At 43.0% G+C, this 24,339-nt stretch overlaps 1 protein-coding gene across 8 annotated transcripts in view; it reads left to right on the top strand.

Moving 5' to 3' along the window:
• Window positions 1-718: 718 nt before the first annotated feature.
• The window catches only part of LOC121459135 (voltage-dependent calcium channel subunit alpha-2/delta-1), a 427,825-nt gene continuing 404,204 nt past the window's right edge, over window positions 719-24,339 (top strand). For all 8 annotated transcript variants that reach the window (XM_041668668.1, XM_041668666.1, XM_041668667.1 and 5 more), the window contains exon 1: window positions 719-849. In XM_041668668.1, the coding sequence (XP_041524602.1) occupies window positions 755-849 (95 nt within the window). In that variant the 5' untranslated portion in view covers window positions 719-754. The remainder of the gene's footprint in view (window positions 850-24,339) is intronic.

Below are 24,339 nucleotides of genomic sequence, written 5' to 3'. Positions count from 1 at the left end.
TGCTACGCCTGGGAGAAGGGCTTGGGGGCCCGTGCCAGATTGTGCAAAAAATAAAATAAAATAAAATAATAAAATAACCCCGGAGGAGGCGAGCCAAGTGCTCGGTAGGAGCCTGCGCGCCCGTGGATGCCCGCGGGCGGCGGGTGGTCCCCTGGGGAGCCTCTTCGGGCCGGCTGGGCTCGGCCTCCGCTCGCCCCGCGGCGGGAGCAGGCGACGCCGACTTTGGGAGTTCCTCCCTGCCTTGTATGGAGGGCTGCGCCCGGCCCGTCCCCGCCCGGCTCTGACGCCCGGCCCTCGCGCTGCTGCCCACCCACAGCCGCCTCCCCGCGACCCGCCCGCCCGGGGAAAGCAGCCCGGGCCCGGCTCCGGCCACCCCCATCCCCGCAGCCGCCGCGTCCCCGCGCCGCCCCCTCCGCCCCCGCCCCGCCCCCGCCCTCGCCTCAGAGACCGCGGATAAATCAGGGAGGCGAGCGCGGGGAGGCAGAGAGCGCGCGGGCGCCGGCAGCAGGCTGGCCGAGCTCCGTTTCCACGGTCGCGCTTGATGGCGGCGCAGGCGAGGCAGCCTAGGCACGGAGCGGCCACCACGCGCTAGAGAGTCCGCCCGCCCGCCGGGCCCCGCCCGTGCCCTGCCCGCCTCTCCCCGCGCGCCCTCCCGCAGACGTCGGCGCCCCGGCTCGGTCCCCGGCCGCCGCGTGCAGCCCCGCCGCCGCCTCCTCCAGGCCGGCCAGGAGGGCGCTGATCTTCGATAGCGAAGATGGCTGCAAGCTGCCTGCTGGCCTTGACTCTGACACTTTTCCTGTCTTGCCTGATCGGCCCCTCCAGCCAGGAGCCCTTCCCTTCGGCCGTCACGTAAGTCGGCAGCGGGTCCGGGCAGGGGCTGGAGGCCAGGGTCCCGACTCGGCGCCAGGCTGCCGTGGGGGGCGGGGAGCGCGGCTGGGAGCCGCCGAGGCCGGCAGGGTGGGCGGGCGAGCCTTGCGCTGCTGGCCGCTGGAATGAGCTCGGAACCGGCGTGCGAGCCTCGGCCCGCCGCGCCCGCCTTCCCGGGGAACGTCCGCCAGCCGTCGGCGGCGTCTCAGCCAGGTCTCCGAGGATGCTGCACGCTGAAGACTGTAGTCGGACTTGGGGAAAAACTTTGCCGGCATACCCAGCTCCCACCAAGCCAGGCCAGATGAAAAGTTGTGTTTCCGTTAGGTATTTCACAGAGTTAATTTCAGGCTGGCCCGGGTAGCTCGCACTTCTCCTGTACTTGGCCCCTAGGATGCTAATTGCTGTGCTGTCCAAACTCATTTAGAGCCCAAATTACTAGGAGCGCCTGACAGCTTCCTTGGTTTCCAGCCAGTTCACTCCCGGCAGCTGAGCGTGCTGTCCACCCCAGAGCTCACAGGTACCAGGGCCACCAAAGCCAACCTATCCAACCCTTTATTTGAAACATCTAAGAGCCGACAAACACGGCGTTCCTGTTCTTAGAATGAATAGAACCCCTATTCTTTGAGGGAGGAACTATTTCCACAGTCTCCTGCAATTTTCTCTTATTTTTAACATTTCTAAAATAACTTTCAAAAAAAAAAGCCGTTGCTATTCTGGAAATAGAGTGTTGAAAGGTAGCTATAGTCACAGGGCGGAAGGGAAGGCAATGCAACCGTTCTCCGCTCTCTCAGGCTGCAAGAAGCAATCAGAGTCAGTGGCACATATAAATATATACATATTTTTTAAAAGCGCTGAATAGCTTATCTGGCATCCTGGGAAAGCATTTATTTTGGTTCTTGAAGGTACTTTAAAGCTTCTCGGAGTAGGTAGTCTTAAGTGGGTGAGTCACTTAAATGCATTTTACATAACAAAAACAAAGCCCAAGGTAGCCTTCCTGGCTTTTATGCTGCGGGGAATCACTTGCTGTCCTTTGTTGGCAGAAAGCTGGATCCTGGAGTTTTGGGGGATACACTAGAAGTGCACCCTTACTCGCTGGAACCCGACAGCTATTATTTTAGATTTGGCCTAGAATATTTATCACCTTAGGCGTCAGTGCAAGCATCTAGAGATGCATATTCCAGCCCTGAGAAAGGGGGTGTCTAATATTTCTGTCATTGATTTACAGTAACGTTCTCTTTAGGTAATATTCCATAAAAATGATTGCACATCATTTTTGTTATGAAGCAGAAGGGTGAATGCCATCTGTAGAGCTTCGTTTAATTGGCAGAATGTTCCAAATGTTTAATTTTAAGCATGAAAAGTCTAAGAATTTCCAAGATGCTACAAAACCATTCAGTCTTATTAAGAAATCACACTTTTGCTTATTTATATTTTTAGTACTTCTGAAGCTTGGCCTATTACATAAGAACTCGGGTGACGCTCTTGCATTTTGTGTCAAAGAAGTTGCAGCTCTTAGGAAGGCGTATTCTTAACGTGCTCGGATCACACCTTTTTAGTGTTGTTTTATAATCATTTGCCAATATTGCTATCATTTAGGGAGGGTGCTTCCTCATATTAAGGAAAACAAAATGCAAAAAAAAACCCCCATTCATTCTGAGCATCTCATAGTAAAATATTGTTGTAAAGATTCTTGTTAGAAGAACATCTGTAATAAAATGCTTTCCCCAATTTAAGTAACTTCATTTCCTGCTCAGGTATGTGCTAAAGATTTGAACATTATCAAATAGGCACTTAAGATAGGGATTGCGATTCCTTTTCTTTGAAAGGATTTGAGTTGTTTTCCAACAATGGGAGTATGACAATGTTTTCTGACTATGTGAAACATTATCAGGGACTCAGAGCAGGCTTTGTGGCTCCAAGTCAGTGGACTGAGGGTAGTACTCACAATGCTTTTGGAAGCCTTCCCGCTTCTGCAGTTCTTTATCTGTGAAGGTAGTGATTCTATCTTCAGAGGAAGGATAGTTGACATCCCTACTTGGTGTTAGATTTTTGAATAAAATCTGTGAGAACACATGTGGCATCAATCTCATCAAGAAACAGTGCCATTTGCTTTGCTTGCATGACAAAGAAATTAAATGCAGTGGTCAAGCTCAGATCCTCTGGGGGGGAAAAAATCAGGATTATAAGAAGGGAATCCAAAGATTGTTACTAACGGCAAATTAGGATGCTTCTGTTTATAAGTTTTCTTATGTTGGCAGTTTTATTTTTCAGCAAAAATATAAAATGAGAATTTTTCATTTTCAGAGGAGGAAGACCATGCCATTAACACGCTGTAACATTAATTAGGCACTAATTGGAGTTGGTGCTGAATTATAATCATAATGAACATATTTTTTAGCAATGCTTGTAGGAAAGACTTTAGTTTTATTATAATAAGCATATTACTCTACATACTGAATTTTCTGCCCTGTTTTAACATTTTAACATAGTATATCCTTCTGTAATAAATAGTAAACATATCCTAACAATTAGCATTCAAACAATGAATTTATTTTCAGGAAAAGGAATTTTGATACAGTTTTTATTTTTATTTTTTCTGGGCTAGATGTTTCTTTCCAAAGCAAGGTGTGAAACAAAAAGCCTGATGTGCTACCGAGCATGCAGGCTTCTTAGCTTCTGCTGTGCTGGAAGACACATTAGCTTCATGTCATTCTGTGCACAGGTTACATTGGGGTTTCAGAGTGTTTTCTCAAAAAGGACAGCCTTCTTTCTGGAAAGAATTTCTTGGCACTTATGCTAAAACATATCTATTTTAAAATTCAGGAACACATGCACCCTGATCAGTATAGTAATGTTAATTTAAAATCTGTTCTTAATTTAAGACCCTGTTTATATATATAATGCTTTTAATGGATTATAATTAAAATTAAGCTTTTATCTCAGTCATATCAAAGTGCAACCAAGTGAACAACAGTTGAATGAAAGCCAATTACTATTTTGAGTTTGATTATAGCTTTATAAAGATCTAAATATTTAACCAAGAATTTAGTTACTTTAAGAAATAAACATAAAATATCATAAAATTAGTAGTTTGAGTACTGAATTATTTTGATACATATAATCATATTCTGTATTATGCAGACATATTGCTGTATGTCATGATGTTGGGATGATGGGTATCAGCTAGTCTACGCTTTAGGACTGGGGGAGCTGGTTATGCTCACTTGACTTTTCTGTTTGTGTTCTGCATGACATGAGGACGTCCATCTTATTAAAGAATATAAAATAAAATAGGATATATATGGAATCTAAAATGAATGAGTGTTAAAGACCCCTTTCTCAATTTCCAATTGGTTCTCATGAGCCTAAAAACAAAAGAGCATTTATTACTCCACAGGTGTTTGGGTGGAATATGAAACAGCAGGTGTATTTCTCTGTGTAAATATTAGCATAATGTTTAATTTGTTATTGTTATATGTATGTATTTAAGTGGCTATTTGGATTGACATTTTAGTGAGCATTAGGCCAACTGAAATAAAATCTAAAACATTATTTTAGAAAAATGTATACAGTAATATAAGCTTAGGGGTTATAAAAAGAATCTAAATGAGGATGTATCTTTCCTTTTTCCAGTGAGTTTTATTAATTATAATAACACCTGGATACCTTTCTATTGTTTCTCTGATATGAAAATAACAATACAGTATGCTTCTGTGCTTTTCCGTGAAGATGCATGCAAGTATTGTCTTTAAGTTTATTATTTGCTTTTAGAGTGTAAATTCATAGCAAGGTATGTAGAATTTTGAAAATGATTCAATATTTGTGCTCACAACTGTTATTTAATCCATATGTTCTCTGTAACATCGTTATATAAAATACCTATGCATTCTTTTTCCTATTTTCAATCCATATATGAATTTCCAAGACAGTATTATTTTCTTCTTAATCTTGAATGAAGTTTTAGCTTAAAGCTGGGGATTTAAGTGGGTGAGATGAACTATTTTTTTGTGCAATTATGCAATTTTAAATCTCCTTCCATAGTGACCCAGAAAGTTGTGACATAAGCAGGTAGGATGCTATGAAGAAATCAGAATTGGCTTTAATGTTTCTAAAATGTAACATTTTATGGTTGAAAAGTAACAGCCTTCCATCAGCTGTGTTAAAAGAGAGGTCTGAGGTAGGGTGTCAAAGAGTGTGGAAGCTGCTTCCGTGGGGAAGGCTGTTTTGCCGTTTCGAGGGCCTGCTGCGCACACTGTGTGCTGTGTCTCGAGGTGTGGCAGACTACCCTTCTTCTCCTGGATAGCCTATAAGTGGCACTATAACTTTTCCAGCCTTTCATGCAGTTGCTTTCCTGTCCACTTGAGCTGAGCGGTGATCGCCGGCCGTGGAGCCTGCACATGATTTACCTCGGCTTTTATGTGCAATAAGACATGAAAATGGGGGCATGGTTTTCTTTGTCGTGTTGGAAGACAATGTCAGTTGAACGCAGGATAACAACTTGTACTGAAATGCTGGGAAGCCTCACACATTTGTCTCTTAGTACAAGGATCTAAAGATTTAGTCTATAATTAGATAAGTTGTCAAGTGTGTACGGTTATAGTATTCTTTAATTCCTAGATAATATTTTGTGTGTTAAAATATACATGCATGAGTATATATTTGTATACATACATACATACATACACACAAACACACATACTGGATGGTTTGCTAGATTGAAAAACCTTTGCCGTGTGAGGTCATTCCCAGGGTCCATGCTGTAAGATGTCTGTTAATCACTTCCTGTCTTCAAGGTTAAATCTCATTTCACGTATTAGCGTTGCTTGTTAAGAGGAGTGAGTGTGACGTCATAGATAAGAGTAACTTACAAATGAAACCACTGCACTTTAAACCTTGGCCACCCCTGAGGAAGTCCACCTGTAACAGGCAGTTTTACCTTGCATTTATATAGAGTATGCACCAATGTTTGTAAGAGTTAAATGTACTTGGTAGTATATTTTAGAAATGAAGGCATCATGTGAAGGTTTGAGATTATATAAAATATGAACTTTCATGCATTTTTTGTTTAAAGGCTTCCTTTTGTAGTGATTTAGCACATAGAAACCAATACTATTAGCATTTAAAACAATGAATCAAGTCAGTGGCCATTTCTTTCTTTACTTTTGAAATTTGTTTGCACAGATTCTAATAATGTTACAAACAAGAAAGCCATTGGCCTGTGGCCCAAGCAAACAGGTGCACATTTGTTTTTAATATATGTTTATTTTAATTTCATATATATATAATCTCATCCTGATTCTGAATTATCAAAATTAATATATATGATATATGACATATATCCCATATAAATTACATCAGTATTGAAGTTCTCTTTGAATATGAATGCGGAACATTTCAGGCTAAATGTTATTTTAACATATGCTTCTGATTTTTTTTTTAAAAACCATATGCTCAGTGAATTAAAAAATTAGGATACATTTAAAATTCAGTATCATGAATGCAAGAACAAGTTAAAGTAGAAATGATGGCATAGAAAATGATGGTCTTGTCCGCTTTGAACAGGTCACTTGGAGGCTAAGCTCCCTGTCCGCGTTCTTTTCCACGGGCAATGAGATTTTACTATGGTTCTCTCCTGGTGCTCAAGGGAAAATAATGCTTACAGTCTTATTTTCAGTGCTGTGTGCCATTTCTTTTTCTTTCTGCCCAGGAGTGTACAATGAATACTAATCATAATTAACTGTGATTGAGCATGGGCAGCAAACCAAAGAGGGGCATTTTTATCTCCCCCTCCCTGGGTGTCCATAGCCAGCTCTTAAGTTCAGGTCTTTCTTGCTTGACTCTCTGCTCAGGGTTTGCTGACACTTCTTCCTCCCCTCCGAGGGAAATTTGTGAGGATGGTGGCACACAGATGAATCTGTCCACATAACTGACACACTTCCGTCAGAGCCATCAGACAGTCTAGACTATTGTTTCCTTTGACATTTGCCCACACACTGTGGGTAATGAGAGGGACAAATGGGGAAGAGCTGGGGAAAGTATCCCTCTCTAAGGTGCCCTGGCTGGCCATAGAAAGGGCTGGCCAGACGAGCGAGCCTTATCCGCAGAGTTGAAAGAGGAATAGCTCAATAATATAAATGAGGTCAGACACACTGGGAAAATTGCTTGTTTGTAAATGGTGATCAACACGCCTTGTGATAACACTGCCGAGGAGTGATGCCAAAAGGTGGGGTAGAGAAAGGAGCCCTCAGATTTACGAGTTACAGACCTGCAGAGGCTGGAGGTAGCGGGCTGCGATTTTCACAGTATTGCCACCCCTGGTGCTTTTCTAGGGTGTAGCTATTTTCACTGTGTTGTGATCATCCCTGGCTCTTTTCTAGCGTGATCTTTCTTGGACTTGAAATACTGCTCACTAAGCGTGACATTCATTTTAGAGACCTAAATATTCAGTTTAAGGACTACAGACATTAAACTAGTCTAGACCTCAAAAACATAAAAGTCCTTACAAATTCATATGTTTTTATGAACCCCTAGGGAAGTGGTTCATTATATAAGAAATATTAGCATAATATTTTATTAAAGGCTTTAAGTGTTAATTATCAAGCATGAGGCTCCGTAACAAAATTTCTTCCATGAGATTATAAGAAACAAAATAACCCATAGATGAGCAGGCTTCTAGGAGAGCGCTCAAAACAATTAGGACCAATAGTGTATTTGATTTTTTGGAAATAGTTTTAACTTATACTTTATCTTTAAATATTTTCTGCTCCAAATATTTCAATGTAAAATATACTTGAATCCAACAATTAATGCAATCATTATTCAGCGCAAATCATGTGCTTCACCCAGGTCCATCCTAGGAATACAAATTGAGGAAGGGCGCCCCCGTGAATGGCAATCACAGTTCCAAGTTAGGTGTCAAACAGTAGTGTGCAAGGCCAAGCAAAAGGCAGGAGACCTTTGGAAAAGCAGGGTCTACTGAAACATGACTTGTTGTGTGGGAGGCATGGCTAGGCGGGAAGACTTGCTGGAGGGATGGCTGCTGTTTAGTCTGGCTAGAGTTCATTACGTTGTAACCCGATGGAGAATCATAGTGAACACAGCCCAGGAACAGTTACAGTAACTCTGCTATGTAAACTGTGTGTCTTCATCCTTTGTTGTTCGGAATTGTAAAGGGAAGAAAAAGTGGCAGCAGATTTTGAGCCACAGGATGTACCAAATGACTAAAAAGGGGCCATGTTGGTGACAGAGGTGAGGAGAGAAGGTATTAGGCTAACTCAACATCGTTTGAGGATCAAGTGTCCTTTGAGATCCTCAAAATAGGGGCTACGAGAAAGTGAAGGAGGTGGAGGACGTACTGTGGAGAAGACATTTCGGGTCTTGATGATGAGAGGATTTGGGAAATCAGAAAGGGGGAAAGCTGGAGATGAAGCTCAGTCCTCCAGCAGGTAGATTGTGTGTTCCTTAAACTTCATTCCCTGAGGAGGAATGCAGGCAAGGGTTGAAGGTGGAGAGAGATAGGTACCTTTGCTGTAGTTTGTACTGTTCTGCACGCCTTTAGAACTCTATCTGTGGGTGTTTGGTGGTCATTTCAGAATAGCTGTTTGAAGCCAGGAAGAAGAGTTCAGGAAGAATATTTGGTATCCATAATGGAGACTTTCCAAAGAGGTTGGAGGCACTTTTCCTTTGCAGAGAGGCCCGGCAGGACGGTCACATTGAGGATGTCATCGGGCTGGTGGCACAGAAGAGAAGTTTCCATAGTGTTGGTGACAGAAGTGGCTCCTGCTCTCGGAGGGCATGCAGGAAGCTGGGGATGTGGAGACAGCAAGCGCAGACTGCTCTTTCCAGGAATTTGGCAATGGGAGGAAAGCGAGAAATCTAGAACGAATTCAGAATGAGAAGGGTGAAAGGATTTGGAATTCTTCAGTCTTGAGAACAGGAGTTATATTAGGGCATTTGACTTGGTTATTTCCCATACTCCTTTCTTGGAGAGAGATTATCTTCTCGACTGTAGCTTTCAGTGACTGAATCTAACGTGTTTGTGTTTGTCTGGTTGTTTGAATAAGAATGGTCACCATAGGCTCATGTATTTGAATTCTTGGTCATCAGGAAGTGCCATTATTTAAAAGGATTAGAAGAGTCAGGAGTGTGGCCTTGCTGGAGGAAGGGTGTCAATGGGGATGGCTTTGAGGTTTTAGAAGCCCAAGTCAGGGCCAGTCTGTCTTCTTCCTGCTGCCGATGGACCAGGGTGTAACTCTGAGCTTCTGCTCCAGAAACTAAGCAAGCCTTTATTAAATACTTTCTCTTGCAAGGGTTGCTATGGTCATGGTTTCTCTTCACAGCAATAGGGCAGTGGAAGACATGCTTGTGATTTAAAGTTGTAATATCATGGATCAGATTCCAAAGGTATTTCTTGGCAATTCTACATTTTTATTGATTTTCAGTTAACTGTTAGTGGTTTACTCCCTTGTATTCTTTATAACCGTCCTCCCGTGTCAATATCGAATCAAGAAAACAAGATGATAAATTAGATAAAATGACAAATCACCGCAGATCAAATATTCTGGCCAGGTGTGTCCTGGGTCAACCCTCTTGGAGACATCTCAGGTGTCCCAGAGGTCTTAAAATTACTGGCAGCTGCCTTACAGGTTGCATGAATGGATGAATGGTTAGGATTACGGCTGCCAACAGTTCCAAGCATTAATCTTGATCACATTGGTCCCATTACAGTTTGGAAAAGCCACCCTTGTGGTTTGTGGGAAGAGATGGAAAGAATGAAGGGCTATTATCGCCCTTCTGTGACTTCACTTTTTTTCTTTTCAAAATTCCCTTCCCATGGGTATTCATGGTTTGAGCTATTCACTTTTTCCTTTTTCTCCTTGCCTTTCTTACTTCCTTCTGTATCTATCTATCTATCTATCTATCTATCTATCTATCTATCTATCTATCTATCTATCTATCATCTATCGGCAAGGTGTTACCACAAAGCTCATGTTGGTCTTGAAATCATCATTGTCTTGTTTAAGCCCCCAGAACTCTGGGATTATAACTGTGTGCCATCATCCCAGCCTTATCTGAGCTAGTTTGGATTCTCCACCAGCAGTGAGCACTACTGATGCCTGTACTATATTACTTTCACTCCGGGTAGCTTTCCTATCACTTTGGTATCTGAGCACCTTCTCAAGTGCCAGGCACTGTGAAGTCATTAACAATATCCATGTTTTCAAATCCATCTCACCTTCAAAATAGTCCTTTAAGGTAAGTCTTACCATCGCGTCTGTCTCATGGATGAGAAATTGTAATTATTCAGCCAAAAATAAGGCTGCACTTCCGGGTTCTAGAGCCATGCATATGCAGATAGGCCCTTAGGCAATTGCCTGAATGTTAAAAGGGCCCCTGCGTGACCCACGTGCGCGCATGCGTGGTTTTATCCACGTATGATTCAGCTAAACCCTGTGCACATGCATGATCCCGTCATCTGTGCAATCTGCACGTGAAGTAGTCACACCAACCCGCTGTGCGCATGCGCTAGGCAGCTTTTAAAAAACTGGATGCGCCATCTTCCTCTCTCTCTGTACGATTCCCCGGGCCTGTACACACCCCCTCTAATAAACTCCTAAGCGGGTTTGTTGGGTGTTCCGTGTTTCCTTCTCGCTCACACCAGGTAATTTCAGAAATGCCTTTGGATTTTGTTCTGAGTGAAAATTAAATACTGAACGGATAGATTCTAGGCTCTCCCAGTCCCCTGTTCTGTGGCTGCGCATGGGCAGGTTGAGGGGTGAGCATTAATTATCTGATTGACTCACAGGGATGAGACAGAGATAAACAGAGCCCACAGAGAGGAGAACAGAACTAAGCATCAGCTTCTGTCTGTAGAACAACTATAGTATAGTTCCTGCATCACAGCGCCATAGTAGGGATCAGTTGAGGGAGTTGGGGAACCTCAGAGAACTTTTTAATGACCAGAGTTTACTATTCACACTTTGCCTGGCTTCTCTGTCTTTAAAAGACCTATGGTTCAACGAGCTGGATTGTTGTGCACTTGGGCCATGAGAAAAAACAAACAAACAAACAAACAAAAAAACCAAATGAATGGAAAAACAAAAACAAGTGCATGCTTCAAAAAGCCTTAAAGGTGTGTCTGGATAAAACCATACAAAGGAGATGAAGGCTAAGATGCAGTGGAATGAGAGAGAGGGGAGAGTAGGAGAAGTGATGTGTCCCTAGGTTAAGGACGAAAGTGGGGTAAGAACGGAAGTGGGGTGCTCGAAGGGACCAGGAAGAAAGCAGAGCCACGGAGCTGTGGCGTCCTGACATTGCGGCTATCACCTGGTATATGATCAGAGAGCTCCAGGAGATTGCGTCTATCTTTAAAGTCACAATTTCGCCATTGCTAACCTCTCTTTGTCGAAGATGAGAGCTTTTAGCTGCGGAGCTGCACATTTGAGATTTAAGCTAGCAGTCCATTCATGATGTTTATTGAATTGATCTTAGACAGCCCTGCACACAGAATGAGGCTTCAGTCACCATCAGCGGAGTCAGCAAGGACCTGCCTACGAGACACCAAAAGGCCTCTGTTCATCAGCTTACCTAGCCAAAGATTCTTTCCACTCAGAAACCCCACCCCGTCACGCATGGCCTTTCACAAATACTATACTAGCTGGAAAAGAAACACTTAGAATTTCTGTTGTAAATTTTGATTGGCTCAATTACCAAGAGATGTTTTAATTAAGCCATGCATTCATGCGTGACCCATGAGCACTCCTCCATGATAACATAGAAGCAGCAAGTTTTCAAATGCCACGGAACCTGCCTTTAGTGTGGCAATCACTTTGACATTTGCCACAGCGTGTCAGATTCTTAGGGCGCTTGTCACTTTAAGAATACCAACCCTCCTTTGCCGTGACATCATATTAGAACTGACTTAAATTTGCATCTGTAAAAATGTTAGGAGACTTGAACAAATGGGCCATGTGTAGCCTCTGGGGGATGGGTCCTAATGAAGGGTGGCCAGGCTGCTGTCAATCCAACATCGTGCACGCTTGGCTCTTTCGCCAAACACCTGATTTTCCTGTTAGAATAAATGTAGGAACTGGAATTAATTTTCATGAGGCAAAATTGCATTGTGTGAGTATGTAGCTTGCTTCCCAAGAGGTTAATACATGGGTATGAAGGTCTACCGGTGAGTAATTGTTTAAAATTTATAGTAATTCTCAATGGTAATAAATAAACATGGGGGAATGGTAACTCATCACAGAGTAAACCACGCGTGATAATTAGATGAGGTCACTCATTCTTTAAATGATCAAGTGAGACACAACCTGTCTGTGTGATGTCTCAAAGCCGGCTGAGTCCATGGTTGTAAATGTCTGTGACAGAGGGGGGCATCTTAGGGTTCAAAGCCTAGAATGATACCCTATTTTTCGTACTTTTCCACAAGTGAAGTAGATTGTTCCCTGTACTCTGATTTTATACTGCACAGAGCGATTGAACCCTGGCTTAAACAGGCTGTGTAGGGGCCATGTTATCTTCTCCCAGTGTTTACTTTGTATCCCTAGATGAAGCCACAGATATAGATCTGTCAACATATATGTGTGTGTTGCCTATATAAACTTTATGTGTACACTTTTATGTAACTGAAATTTATGGCAAATTATGAACGTGGATTCTGATAATGAATAAATATTTAGAAGATAGTATAAAAATCTAAAAATGCTTTCTGCCAGACAGATTAAGGATCCAGAAATTTCACTAGAAGTATAGAAAGTATCCAAGTGTGTATATGTGTCACGTGCAGTTGCTGGTTGTCGTTTCTGTTTGTACCTGCTCTCAGCCCTGTGCCAATGAGTCTTCTCTTTGACGGTGCTCAAAAAACATAGTGATTCCCTATTGAAACACTTGCTGGAGTGATAGGTTGGTTGGTATCCATATTCATAACCACCGAGCCATGCTGGTCTATCTCAGTGCGAAGCTGCAGGTAGACAGTCTGAGCTGTGCTGATCTATCTCAGTGTGAAGACATAGTTAGACAGTCTGACCTGTGCTGGTCTATCTCAGTGTGAAGACATAGTTAGACAGTCTGACCTGTGCTGGTCTATCTCAGTGTGAAGATGCAGGTAGATAGTCTGAGCCATGCTGGTATATATATAATTTTGAGACAGGGTTTCGCTGTATAACAGCCTTGACTCTCCTGAAACTAGCTCTGTAGACCAGGCTTATTTATTATCACAGAGATCCGCCTGCCTCTCTCTCCCCAGTGCTGGAATTAAAGGTGTGCGCCACCATGTCCCACCCTCCTTACTGTTTCTAATCTTCCTGTCCTGGCTTTTGTATGAAGCTGGACCCTACATCTTAGGAGGCCTTGTGAGCCACCTGCAATAGCTGTGTGGTCTCCACAACCTCTCCCTGTGCTCATCAATCAAGTCAGAGGAGATGCCTGAGAAGGCTGCAGGTCTCCCGGGCTGTGGGCCGCCCTGAGTAACTGCAGAGTCGGCTCCTTGCATCTGTGTTGCCTTCCCAAGTGCTCACTTCCGGTCCTGAGAGTGAGCACATGGGGTGTGGTCCTGCACCCTCTCTAGTCCAAGTGCTCACTTCCGGTCCTGGGTCCTGAGAGCGAGCACATGGGGTGTGGTCCTGCACCCTCTCTAGTCCAAGTGCTCACTTCCGGTCCTGAGAGCGAGCGCATGGGGTGTGGTCCTGCGCCCTCTCTAGTTAGGTTTTCTTGTCAGAACCATGGAGCACGTAGGATTTACATCACTATTGGTTGATTTTTTTTGTTCTTTTTTTTATCTTTTCTCCTTCAGAGTGTGCCATGTAGAGGTATTGAGAAACTGATTCCTTCAGAAAGCATCTTCTGGAAAAGAAGGGCTTTGGAAAACTGATTATCTGCATGTAGAAAACAAAACAAGACCCTTACCTCACACCATATATAAAATTTAATTCAAGATGCATTGAAGTTTTAAATGTAAGATCTCAAATGTTAAAATTTTGAAAACTTTTTACTGCCTGTAAGGTTAATGACACGAATATATTTAGTAAATGAAATGTTGTGTATATATCACTGCCAATTCTATAAATATATTGAAGCCTGGAAACAGAAGCGTTTGAACATCTGGAATTAATCTTGTCATAGAATTTGTCTAATTTGGTAACCTGCATAGGTTCAAAATTCAGCTCTCCAATTTGTTACCTGGGTAATGTTGAGTTTATTCTCCCACCGTTGAGTCTCCCTCTGGTTCCCCAGCACAGACATGTTGACTTATGTGCTTTGAGAGCACTGAAGAGGTATAATCTGGTTAGATGCCGAGGGTTTCCTAGAGTCAGGGACTTGGGGTCCTCTTGAAAGGAAGGATGCCCGGCTTTAGTTCCTCTTGACTCCAGATCACTCACGCCTGTGGTGTACCATTTCCACTCTTTGTTTGCTGTCAGCTGCAGGTCTCGGTGTCTGAACAGCCCAAAGCCTCTGAGAATGCTCAGTGGAGAAGTGACATCGCTCTGTCCTCCCTTTTTATAATCTCCTGAAAGTTCAGTTTTTTTTTTATTTTTTTTTATCTTTTTTTTTATTGCGAAAAGAAGAAAAAAAAACATAAACAAAAAACAAGTTTCCACCTCCTCCCAGCCTCCCATTTCCCTTCCCCTCTTCCCACAATTCTCCCCCTCCTCCCACCCTTCTCCCCCTCCTCCCACCCTTCTCCCCCTCCCCCCACTCCTCTCCTCCTCCCTCTCCAGTCCACAGAGCAGTCCTGGTTCCCTGCCCTGTGGTAAGTCCTAGGTCCTCCCCCCTCCGTCCATATCTAGGAAGGTGAACATCCAAACTGGCTAGGCTCCCACAAAGCCAGCACATTAAGTAGGATCAAAACCCCCTGCCATTGTCCTTGGTGTCTCATCAGCCCTCATTGTTCGCCATGTTCAGAGAGTCCGGTTTTATCCCATGTTTTTTCGGTCACAGTCCAGCTGGCCTTGGTGAGCTCCCCGTAGATCAGCTCAGTTTTTAAGGACTAAGAAAACCCTTTGCTTTAGAAAAAAGGTCTGCTCCTTCTTTTAGGGACTATCAGCGGACCACGAGGGCCTTCCTTTAGATGAACCCATAACCAGGTGGATTGACAGCTTAATTGCATTTACAGAATCCCCTCCTCACTGCTGTCTCCCTGATGTTGGGAGGGACATACACCCCTTTATAGTCACATTTCTAACTTTATAACCCTTATTTCATATAGGTTACCGAACTCTGTCAACGGTCAAAGCCAGCTTGGGATTCTAGTACCACAGCTATTATGATTAGATATTTATCAGAGATCCACCAAAAAGAGAGCAGGTAGAAAATGGGGGAATCTGTTCATTTCTCACCAGAGGTGTTCGCAAGCTTGGGGCATCCTCTGAAGGATCAGACGGCCTGTCGCTCTTCTGCCTTATCATGATGGACCACATCTTCCTATAGGAGAGTGAGTTCTAGCAGCTCATTAGCTCCTCATTACGGTTGCTGTCATAATTACTTTGCTGAGCATCCCCGCTTCTCCCAAGCAGAATTGTCTATGCATTGACTTGAGCCCCTTTACAAAATCACTGTCAGTAAACCTGAAAGGCTAGGGCCACGTGGAAGGTTCCTGAGCGGGACTTCCACAAACGCTGTGCAGTATAATGCCCCTGTGAGTGAGGCGCAGTCTAAAAGAGTAATTAGCCTTCCTTCTTTATGGATTCTTATGGAATCTTCTCTAACACCCTGCTTATAAAGTATTAATGAGTCTCCTCAACGAATGGAAATAGATGAGTAACAATGGTAGGAATTCTAAAGAAAAAAAGGGTAAAATGGCTTTTATGCAAAAAAACAGGCTTCTGTAGGCTTCGAATGGGGGGGGGGGGCTCCCTTCCTCTGTTCGGTGCAGACTTGTCACTGTGTTCTGGTAGGATCCCTGCCTGACAGATTTGTTCAGGACTGTCTTTTTATACCTTCAGCACTAATTCATTTTCCAGCTCCCGGGACTCAGGCCAGAGTGATGAGTTTCATTAACTCATGTTAACTGTGCTAAAGAACAGGTTTATTTATTTACTAGCTCAATTTACTAACCACTGCACGTGTGTATTTTCTGTGACTTACAATGAAAAAGCAATTAGTGGATAAAAAGGAAGTTATTATCATCATCATTATGTTGTTTTTAAGGAAGAGTCTCTAGGTAGTCCTGGGCTATCCTTGAGCTTTTCCTGTTGGCTAGGATGGCCTTGAACCCACAGCAGAGATCCTTCTGCCTCTGCCTCTTTAGTACTGGGATTACAGTTGTAAGCTGCCATGCACTGCCTACATAGACATCTAAAACAGATATATAAAATAGTGTGTCTTTTTGAAAATGGCATTCAATAGGCATAAGTTTACTTTTGAAACTATTGTCCAAGTATCCAAAATCTCTCTGTCCTTATGAACTTTGGTATAAGCAGTGCAGGGTCTTCAGCATCAAGTCAAGAGTAGATCTGATCTACTGATCGCTGTTTTCAGTTTGATTTTGCCTTGATACTTGAGGTCTTGTTTAGCTGTTGGCTAGCATGCTTTCTCTTGTTTCCTTTCCTCTCTCCCTCACTTCATCCACTCCAGGGTCACCTGTGTCTTTTAGGCGAATGTTCCGCCTGTACCCCAGCCCATTTATTTATTTAATGTATGGGTGCTTTGTCTGCGTGTATCCTGTGCTCTGTCGGCCCCCGGTAGAAGGAGGACAGAGGAAAATGTCAGATCCCCTGGAACTGGAGCTTTAGAGAGATTTTAGCTGCCATGTGGACGCCGGGAACTGAACCAACTGAGTCTTACTTAAGAGCAATTAACTGCAGAACCACCTGTCCCACATTGCCCTTTTTATTCTTTGTTTTGAGAAATAGGCTGAGTAAGTTGCGTAGGTTAGCCTCGAACTCTCCACGTGCCTGCTCCAGCATTCTGACTGCTGGGATCACAAGCATATACCACTGTGCCAGTGGCTCTTTTCCTAGAGGTAATTATAGTCATTTGGTTTGAAGCCTCCTATTCAGTTTTTACATGTAATTCTTAAGCAGAATTTGATGTTACTTACAAACAAAATCTAGCTTTAAATATATTCTCCTTAGAATATTGTAATGCTCTGAATACAAATATTGCTGTCAGCAGAACAATTATTTAGATACTGTAATAAGGTGACTGCTTCAGTAAGTAAGCTGATATGAAAGTCTATACTAGACTGTACTATATACTAGAATATACTATACTCGCATATAAAATATACTAGTCTATATTATAACAGCTATATTCAAAAACTTATCCTAAATCAATTTATGTCTATGAATCAAGATGAGACTGTGTTAGAACATATCCAGGGCAAGTTGAATTTCCTCTATATCTGGCTTATGGGTGCAGGTAACACCCATAAGTCTCTCCATTGATGCCACACATCCCAGAATGTTTCCCAGAATAGGAACAAAAACATTAGTTGTATTGAAGCATGGCAGAATCAAATACTTTGTTGTCAAAGCTGGCTGGCTTGATGGATGCCTTTCTTGTAGCACTAGGAGGCCGACACAGGCAAATCTCTTTACTTCCAGGCCAACTTGCACTACTCAGTGAGTTCCAGGCTAGCCAGGGCCACATATGAGACCCTGCCTAAAATCAAAACCAAAACAAAACAGAGGTCCTATGAATGGAATACATTGTTATCCTGGTTCAGATATTCACTTAGCAACTTCGGACAATTGTTGTAATTTCCAGTTTGTGGGCTTCTCTCTTCCCAGGCATCTGTGCACGTCAGAACTGAAATATCTTCAAAGACTTTTTTTTTTTGACAAAACTATATTCTGTTTAAATTCTATTTCTTCCACTAACAATTTTTCTGACAGCCTGTTCCTGAAGACATTTTTATATTGTAATGTAGGATTTTTACATAAGGACATGTTATATAGTTGTACATGATTATCCTATTTTTGAAGAATATCTTTTTGTGATATCTTTTCTAAGTTATATCTGCCAGGATATGCTTACTTCTGAACAACTCTGTCAAGGACTTTTGCTTAGTTTTCAGACTGTTGAGAGAAACTAGTTTCATAGAACATCAGAGTCAGATGTTTTGAGACTCTCTTGAAGGACCCTTGTTCTGTTCTTTAGCGGATCCCTTAAACCTAATTGAATTTAATTACATCTTTTCAAAGAGGTGTTGCACCTCCCAGAAGATAGGATGTCAAGTCAAGATGTCCACAAATATTACCAGTGCTGGCTGGACTTGCACTAAACTGCTCAGAGTGGCTGTTCTGGTCTGCATGATTTCAGGAAAGGCCCTCAGAAAAGTTTTATTATTGATAAATTCCCTTTAATTCATAGCTATTTCAATGAGGCGTGAAAACCTCCAAGAAAGAGAATATGTATTTTAGAATATTGTAGAGACCAGGAGTCAAAGAGAGATCTGAAGTGTCACAGCAGAAATCGTACACCTCAGTAAACATTATAATTTGTATTCTAGTTTTTGTTATAGTAAAATATGATGAGTATTACATTATGTAGCCCTCACTAAAACATTTTGCCAAAATTACCTTTGCATATGAGAATTTGGTGATACTTAGTACAACATGTACCATCTTATAGACCTCAAGTATAAACATTGAGCATTATCTTGTGACCAGCTTTGGTTAGGACATGATGAGATCTTTCTTTTACATGGAGCACCAGGAAGGGAGCTTGTGATTAAAGAATATTTATGGGCCAGCACACCAAACCCTTTATTCGCTGAGGAAGGTTTATGAGGGCAGGGTTGTTCTTTCTTTGTTATGCATATGATCATCATATAGTCTGTATGTGGTCTTCAAGATCAGTTCTTAATGTTATTTTTTTGGACCTAACTCCGTAACTACTTGAATTAACACACACACACACACACACACACACACACACACACACGAACTGATCCCAGTTCCGAGTTAGTTCTGAGCTATCCTTATACTGAGGTGACACCCTTGGTAATATATGGATGAGCTATCCTTAAACTGAGATGACACCCTTGGTGATATATGGATGAGCTATCCTTATACTGAGGTGAGCACCCTTGGTGATATAAGGACATTATCTTCTCTTACGGCAAAACATAGTCTTCCACTGTGCTAAGTGGCTTTGTGTCCGTCTGCTCTTCCTTGCTCTTCTACGATATTTACTCCTTTTCCAGGGCATCAGGTGTCTACAGAGCTTTTGTATTTGATCAAGTCCCTATTTCTATGTTCTCCTTATAATCTGAGCCCCAATCCAGAGTACCTTTTCTTTTAGAAACCACTGCAAAGCAAACTTCATAGAAATACTTTTTCAAAGGGCGTTCAGGTTTCTGAAGTGTAGCCCATTTGTACACTAGCCGTGTTCGAAGACTTTTTCTGTAGGTCGGTTCTGACATGTGAGTATAGCTGCCAGGCCCCATCTCTAGCAGAACTTCTGGGATGGAAGTGTTGGAAAGCAGGCCCACTAGTCCCTTGGCATCTGCTCATGGACCAGGCTTTCAAAGAGTGGTGGCTTAGGGTTTCCTCCTTTTAACATTAGACACTGTCTCTGTAAAACACTGGACTCTTCTTAGGAGACAGTTTTAGGTGGATATCTGTGACACGTAATAAAGTGATATAAAAACCTGAGCCTGGCTGGAAAAGGACTACTCTGCTTGTGTGTGTTTTTATCATAATGAAGCAGAAAGGGGGGGGGGATTCTCATAAAATCGCAGATAGTAGAATGCCACCTTGCCGGATTTAGAGGGACTGGCTGTTGAAGGAAGGACCTGCACATGAAGAGAGCCAGAAGTGTGGTTGATGATGTGATTTAGCAAGAGTAATAACAGCCGATAGCAGAGGAAAACTGCCCCCTGTTTTTACTTGCTATGAGTTTTCCATTTTGTACCGTTTTGAATTGAAGATCAAAAATTTACTTCACATAAGATACTACAATTCATCAAAAGCAAGCAGTCCGCGAAAGGATCGCTGCTCTTTATAAATGAGATAAAGAACCTCCGAGCACTGACAGAAATTATTTCTGCAGACGCATCACAGGAGCTGCGGTACTGGGTCATCCTCAAGGGATGGACTTGGCTTCCCATCGAACACCCAGCTGGGTGCCATCTGAGCACTTCAGTCTGATAGTGAGGGCAACTCCCTGACCTCTGCTACATGCTGGGTTGAAAGTGAAGGGAGGTATAAATATAAAGGAATTATATTTCTGTGTCACATAAGCGATGAAATATAAACATTGTCAGTCGGGAAAAGACTGCAAATCAAGAGCGTTTGGAATCCTCCATTTCATAGCTAGCCACGGCAGACCATAGGAGGGACTGGCATTCATGCTCTGACCAGTTGGCGCCCTTCAGTTTCTAGCGTATTGATTGCTGGACTGTTGTAAGCCTTATGCATTTAATTATAACTCCATAGCAATCCTATAGTACTGGGTTACAGTTGGCGGTTGTAACTCCAGCAAGCTTGAAAGTCATACCAGAGGAATTGGACTAGAATCAAGTAAGGTCTACTAGCATGCACCTGTGAGAGAGGATTACCACATGGGATTTACACAAAGAATCTCATCTTTACACAGTGTAGGCAGACCTGTGTTGATGCTGTGGTTCAGACAGTCTTTTAGAAGAAGAGTCTCTCTTCATTCATAGCAAAAAGATTTTTTTTTTAATTTTTTTTTTTTTTTGGCTTTTTGAGACAGGGTTTCTCTGTAGCTTTGGAGCCTGTCCTGGAACTGGCTCTGTAGACCATGCTGGCCTTGAACTCACAGAGATCCACCTGCCTCTGGTTCCCAAGTGCTGGGATTAAAGGTGTGCACCACTACTACCCAGCTAATAGTAAAAATATTAGGTGTTAATTGCGGCCTCTACTCAGTCAGTGCCTATGGTCTCTTTGCTCAAGTCAGGACCATCAAACACGTCTCTAGAACTTGTCAGTTCCCCAGCTGACAAAATTATCCCAGTTGAAACTCCCTGTAGGATTTTCTTGACTATACATGTCTGCTTGACTTTTCACACTTACTGGGATTGTTAGATGCATCCCTGTAGCCAGTGGTGTCTGTTTCTGGCCCACAATCCTGATACTGTGTTTCTATTCTGTCCTGGAGAATTTTATGTCAACTGGTCACAAGAGCTATCTGAAAGGGGGAAATCTCAGTTGAGACAATTCCCCAGTAAGATGCAGCTGTGCGGCATTTTCTTAATTAGTGATTAATGGGAGGAGGGTCCAGCCCACTGTCGGTGGCACCATCCCTGGGCTGGTCCTGGGTTCTATAAGAAAGCAGGCTGAGACAACCATGTGGAGCAAGCCAGTAAGGGGCACCCTTCCGTGGCTCGTGTCTCTGAGATCCTGCCATGTTTGAGTCCTGTCCTGATTTGCTTCAATGATATGGTATAATGTGGACGTGGAAGCCAAATGAACCCTTTTCTCTTTAACTTTCTTTTTGGTTGTGGTGTTTGCTTCTTCACAGCAATGGAAATCCTACCTAAGACAGGTTCCTTGGCAGGTCATTGAGTTTGTTATTAATTCCTTTTAATAAATATGCTGTTATAACAGGTAGCAGCCTACCTGTTAGCTCAACATGTTTTCCACATTACACAGTTAATTTTGGTGCTTGGTGATGCAGGAAAAGCTGTCTGTCACACAATGTCCAGGGTACAAAGGTCAAAGTCGCCTGTTCCTGGAGATTGCGGATTTCCTGGAGGGGAGTTTTGCAGCGAAACATGGCATTAGCAGAAGGGTGCTGGTGTCTGTTCTTCCCCCTTGGGTTTGAAACAAATGATACCATCCATCTACTTTGTCCTGTGCGCCGTGCATCAAACGCTTTGTAGATTCCAGGAGGTTGGACAGTGGCCAGGGTGGCCTGTGGGCAAATTGTAATTAACATGGACACACACTCTGGTTAAGGGTGTTTGTTTCCCTGGGGAAAATGGCAGAACAGACCAATGAAGACTTCCTCGGCTGAAATGGCCCCATTGTTTCTGAAGGGAACGATTACGAGATACTCGCAATGTAAGAGTTCTATAGGGGCAGACTAGGCTTCTCATGGAGGTTGGTGTGTCGCGGTACGATGTTGTCATATATGTGGCCTTTGACACTGTGCAAGGCTGGCCTGAATGGATGAACCAAAACACTTGGTGAGGACAGGAGTGCCAGGTGCTTCTGCTCGTATGTATTTTCTATAAAAGGAGAACCCGCGTTCTCTTTGCAGACAGCGAGACACAAACAGCTGCAGCACAGAGAGGCAAGAGTGGTAGTGGAGGTCCTCAGCGCACACTGCCCGTGTTGGCGAGCAGAGAATGCGGCGGCTGCCTGAGGGGCGGTGGGAACCCAGAGTCTCCTTTACACTGCTTTATTGAGATCCGGTCTATTAAGATTGATCCATAGCAAGGCTAGGAAGAGCCTCCCTTTAGTGTGTTCCTTTCTTTTGTAATTCTCAACATTCACATCTGAACAGAGTGATCGCTGCATCTTCGTTCCCTACTACGCCTAGACACGATAAAGTCTGTTTGCACCGACTCCATTTATTTCTGTTCACTCTCGCCCTGGTTTGCCCCATATTAGGCATGACTAATAGACTCTTGGCTTCTGGCCCGTTGTTGAACCTAATTGCTAGTAATGCCAGTTCCCCTGCAGAAGTGTGCAGGATAGCGCAAGTTAAAGACGTCAATGCGGGAACCATCTCCTCAGCGTGGGTGGTTTTCTGGTTTATCACATTACCGTATACCATGTGCTGACACACCGTGTCAGTCCACCGTATAGACCATCAGTGTGTGCGCGGCACGGTTGTGAAGCACTCTTCAGTATGTCTGCAGTGCTGATAGGTTAACGCTAACAAACCACACCGATGGAGAATCACTTCTTTTTATTTCTGATAGGCTTTCTTTTACATATGGTAAGAAAGGAAATGTAGAAGTTAACTCAATTTGGGAGATAACCAGGCTATCTAAAAGATAAAATGATTATATTTTTATTTATTGTAAGAGGAAAACTCATGAAACAGGAACGAGAAGTCCAAGCTCAGCTGTGCTGCGAGGGAACCACAGAGAGAGAGTGCACACCTTGGTCGCATGCCATTTTTCCCTGGGTCCCAGAAAACCACACCCTAACGTGGTCCCACCTCTTTTAAGATAACTGGTTAACAAGGCTTCCCCATCAAGGAAATAATTAGTATATTTCATATTATTCCACTAGGAGTTTAAGAACTTTAAACAGCCATAAATTTCACAAACAAGACATCAGGCTAACGTCAAGAACGACCCTAATGTGGTATTCCTTCTGGGACCAAGAGCTAGTCCATTCTGATGACCTGACTAGTTGACCTGGTTCCTCTAAGATTTTTGTGATACCATCATTCCTCTTGTGTGAACAGGGTTTGTAGCTAGTTTACACCCGATATAATTACATGGAAACTGTATACATTTAAATACTCCCTGGCCCATTATATCTCACCTCTTCTTGGCTAACTCTTACATGTTTGTTTAACCCATCCCCATTAATGTGTATCACCACTTGACTGTGGCTAACCAGCATCTGTCTTGGAGAGGAGAGCCATGGCGTCTGCCACACTGCCTTCATCCTCTCAGAATTCTGTTCTGTCTACCACGCCCATCTGAGGGCTGCCCTATCAAAAGGCCTAGGCAGTTTCTTCATTCAACCAATGAAAGCAACACATAGAAAGAAGACCCTCCTACACCAATGGTTTTATTTGGGAAAGGAGTTTTCTTTGGAAATGTAATTAGTCAGGATCATGCCATACTACAGTACAGTGGTTCCTATTCCCAGGAGACGCGTGGTGTTCTAGGAGGGGCTATTTTGGGGTACGCACACAGAGATAGCGCATGGGAACACTGAGTCACAACACCGCAGGCCAAGTCGTGAGTAGAAGTTAAGGGACCAGGAGTTGCACGAGGAAGCATGGCGTGCTGACAATTCAGACTTCAAGCTCCCGGGCCTCAGAGACAAAGCGGTGCTATTGCTTCAAGCCTCCCATTTCCAGCAAACTTCAGGCCGGGCCGACTACCCCAGATGCTACCCTTCTCTCAGCTTCTCTCTGGCCGCAGTCATGGCTTCGTTCTCAGAATCCTGCTGGGTCCTATCTTCATATAATACAATTTTATAACAATGTAGTTTAAATGATATATTAAAAATAATGTCTCACAGTATTTAGTCTTAAATGCTTATGCTGAAGTTCTTAGATGTAATTCTAATATGTATTGTAATACATATGTACACATGAATTACTATTCATGTGTATATTGACATACATGAAAACAGTGTTGCTTTTTCCCCCCTCAGAGTTAAAAATCTATGTTTAACTAATGAGCAGTATTTTTTAATGATAAGTTATAGTAAATTTGTTAGAAATGTAATTCAAAATCTTAGGTAACTTAGTGCCAAGCAACAAATGAGCTGAACAAGTAGTTTTCCTGCTTAGGATTTTGATACACACACTGTTACTTTGTCTTATAGCGTAAATTCCCAGTAGTAGGCTGTGTGCAGACTC

Source organism: Microtus oregoni, unplaced genomic scaffold, assembly GCF_018167655.1.
Source record: "Microtus oregoni isolate MIOR12 unplaced genomic scaffold, Mior012 000018F_ref0000195, whole genome shotgun sequence".
Classification (NCBI taxonomy): domain Eukaryota; kingdom Metazoa; phylum Chordata; class Mammalia; order Rodentia; family Cricetidae; genus Microtus; species Microtus oregoni.
Note: the sequence above shows the minus strand (reverse complement) of the source record. Positions and strands in the feature narration are given on the sequence as shown.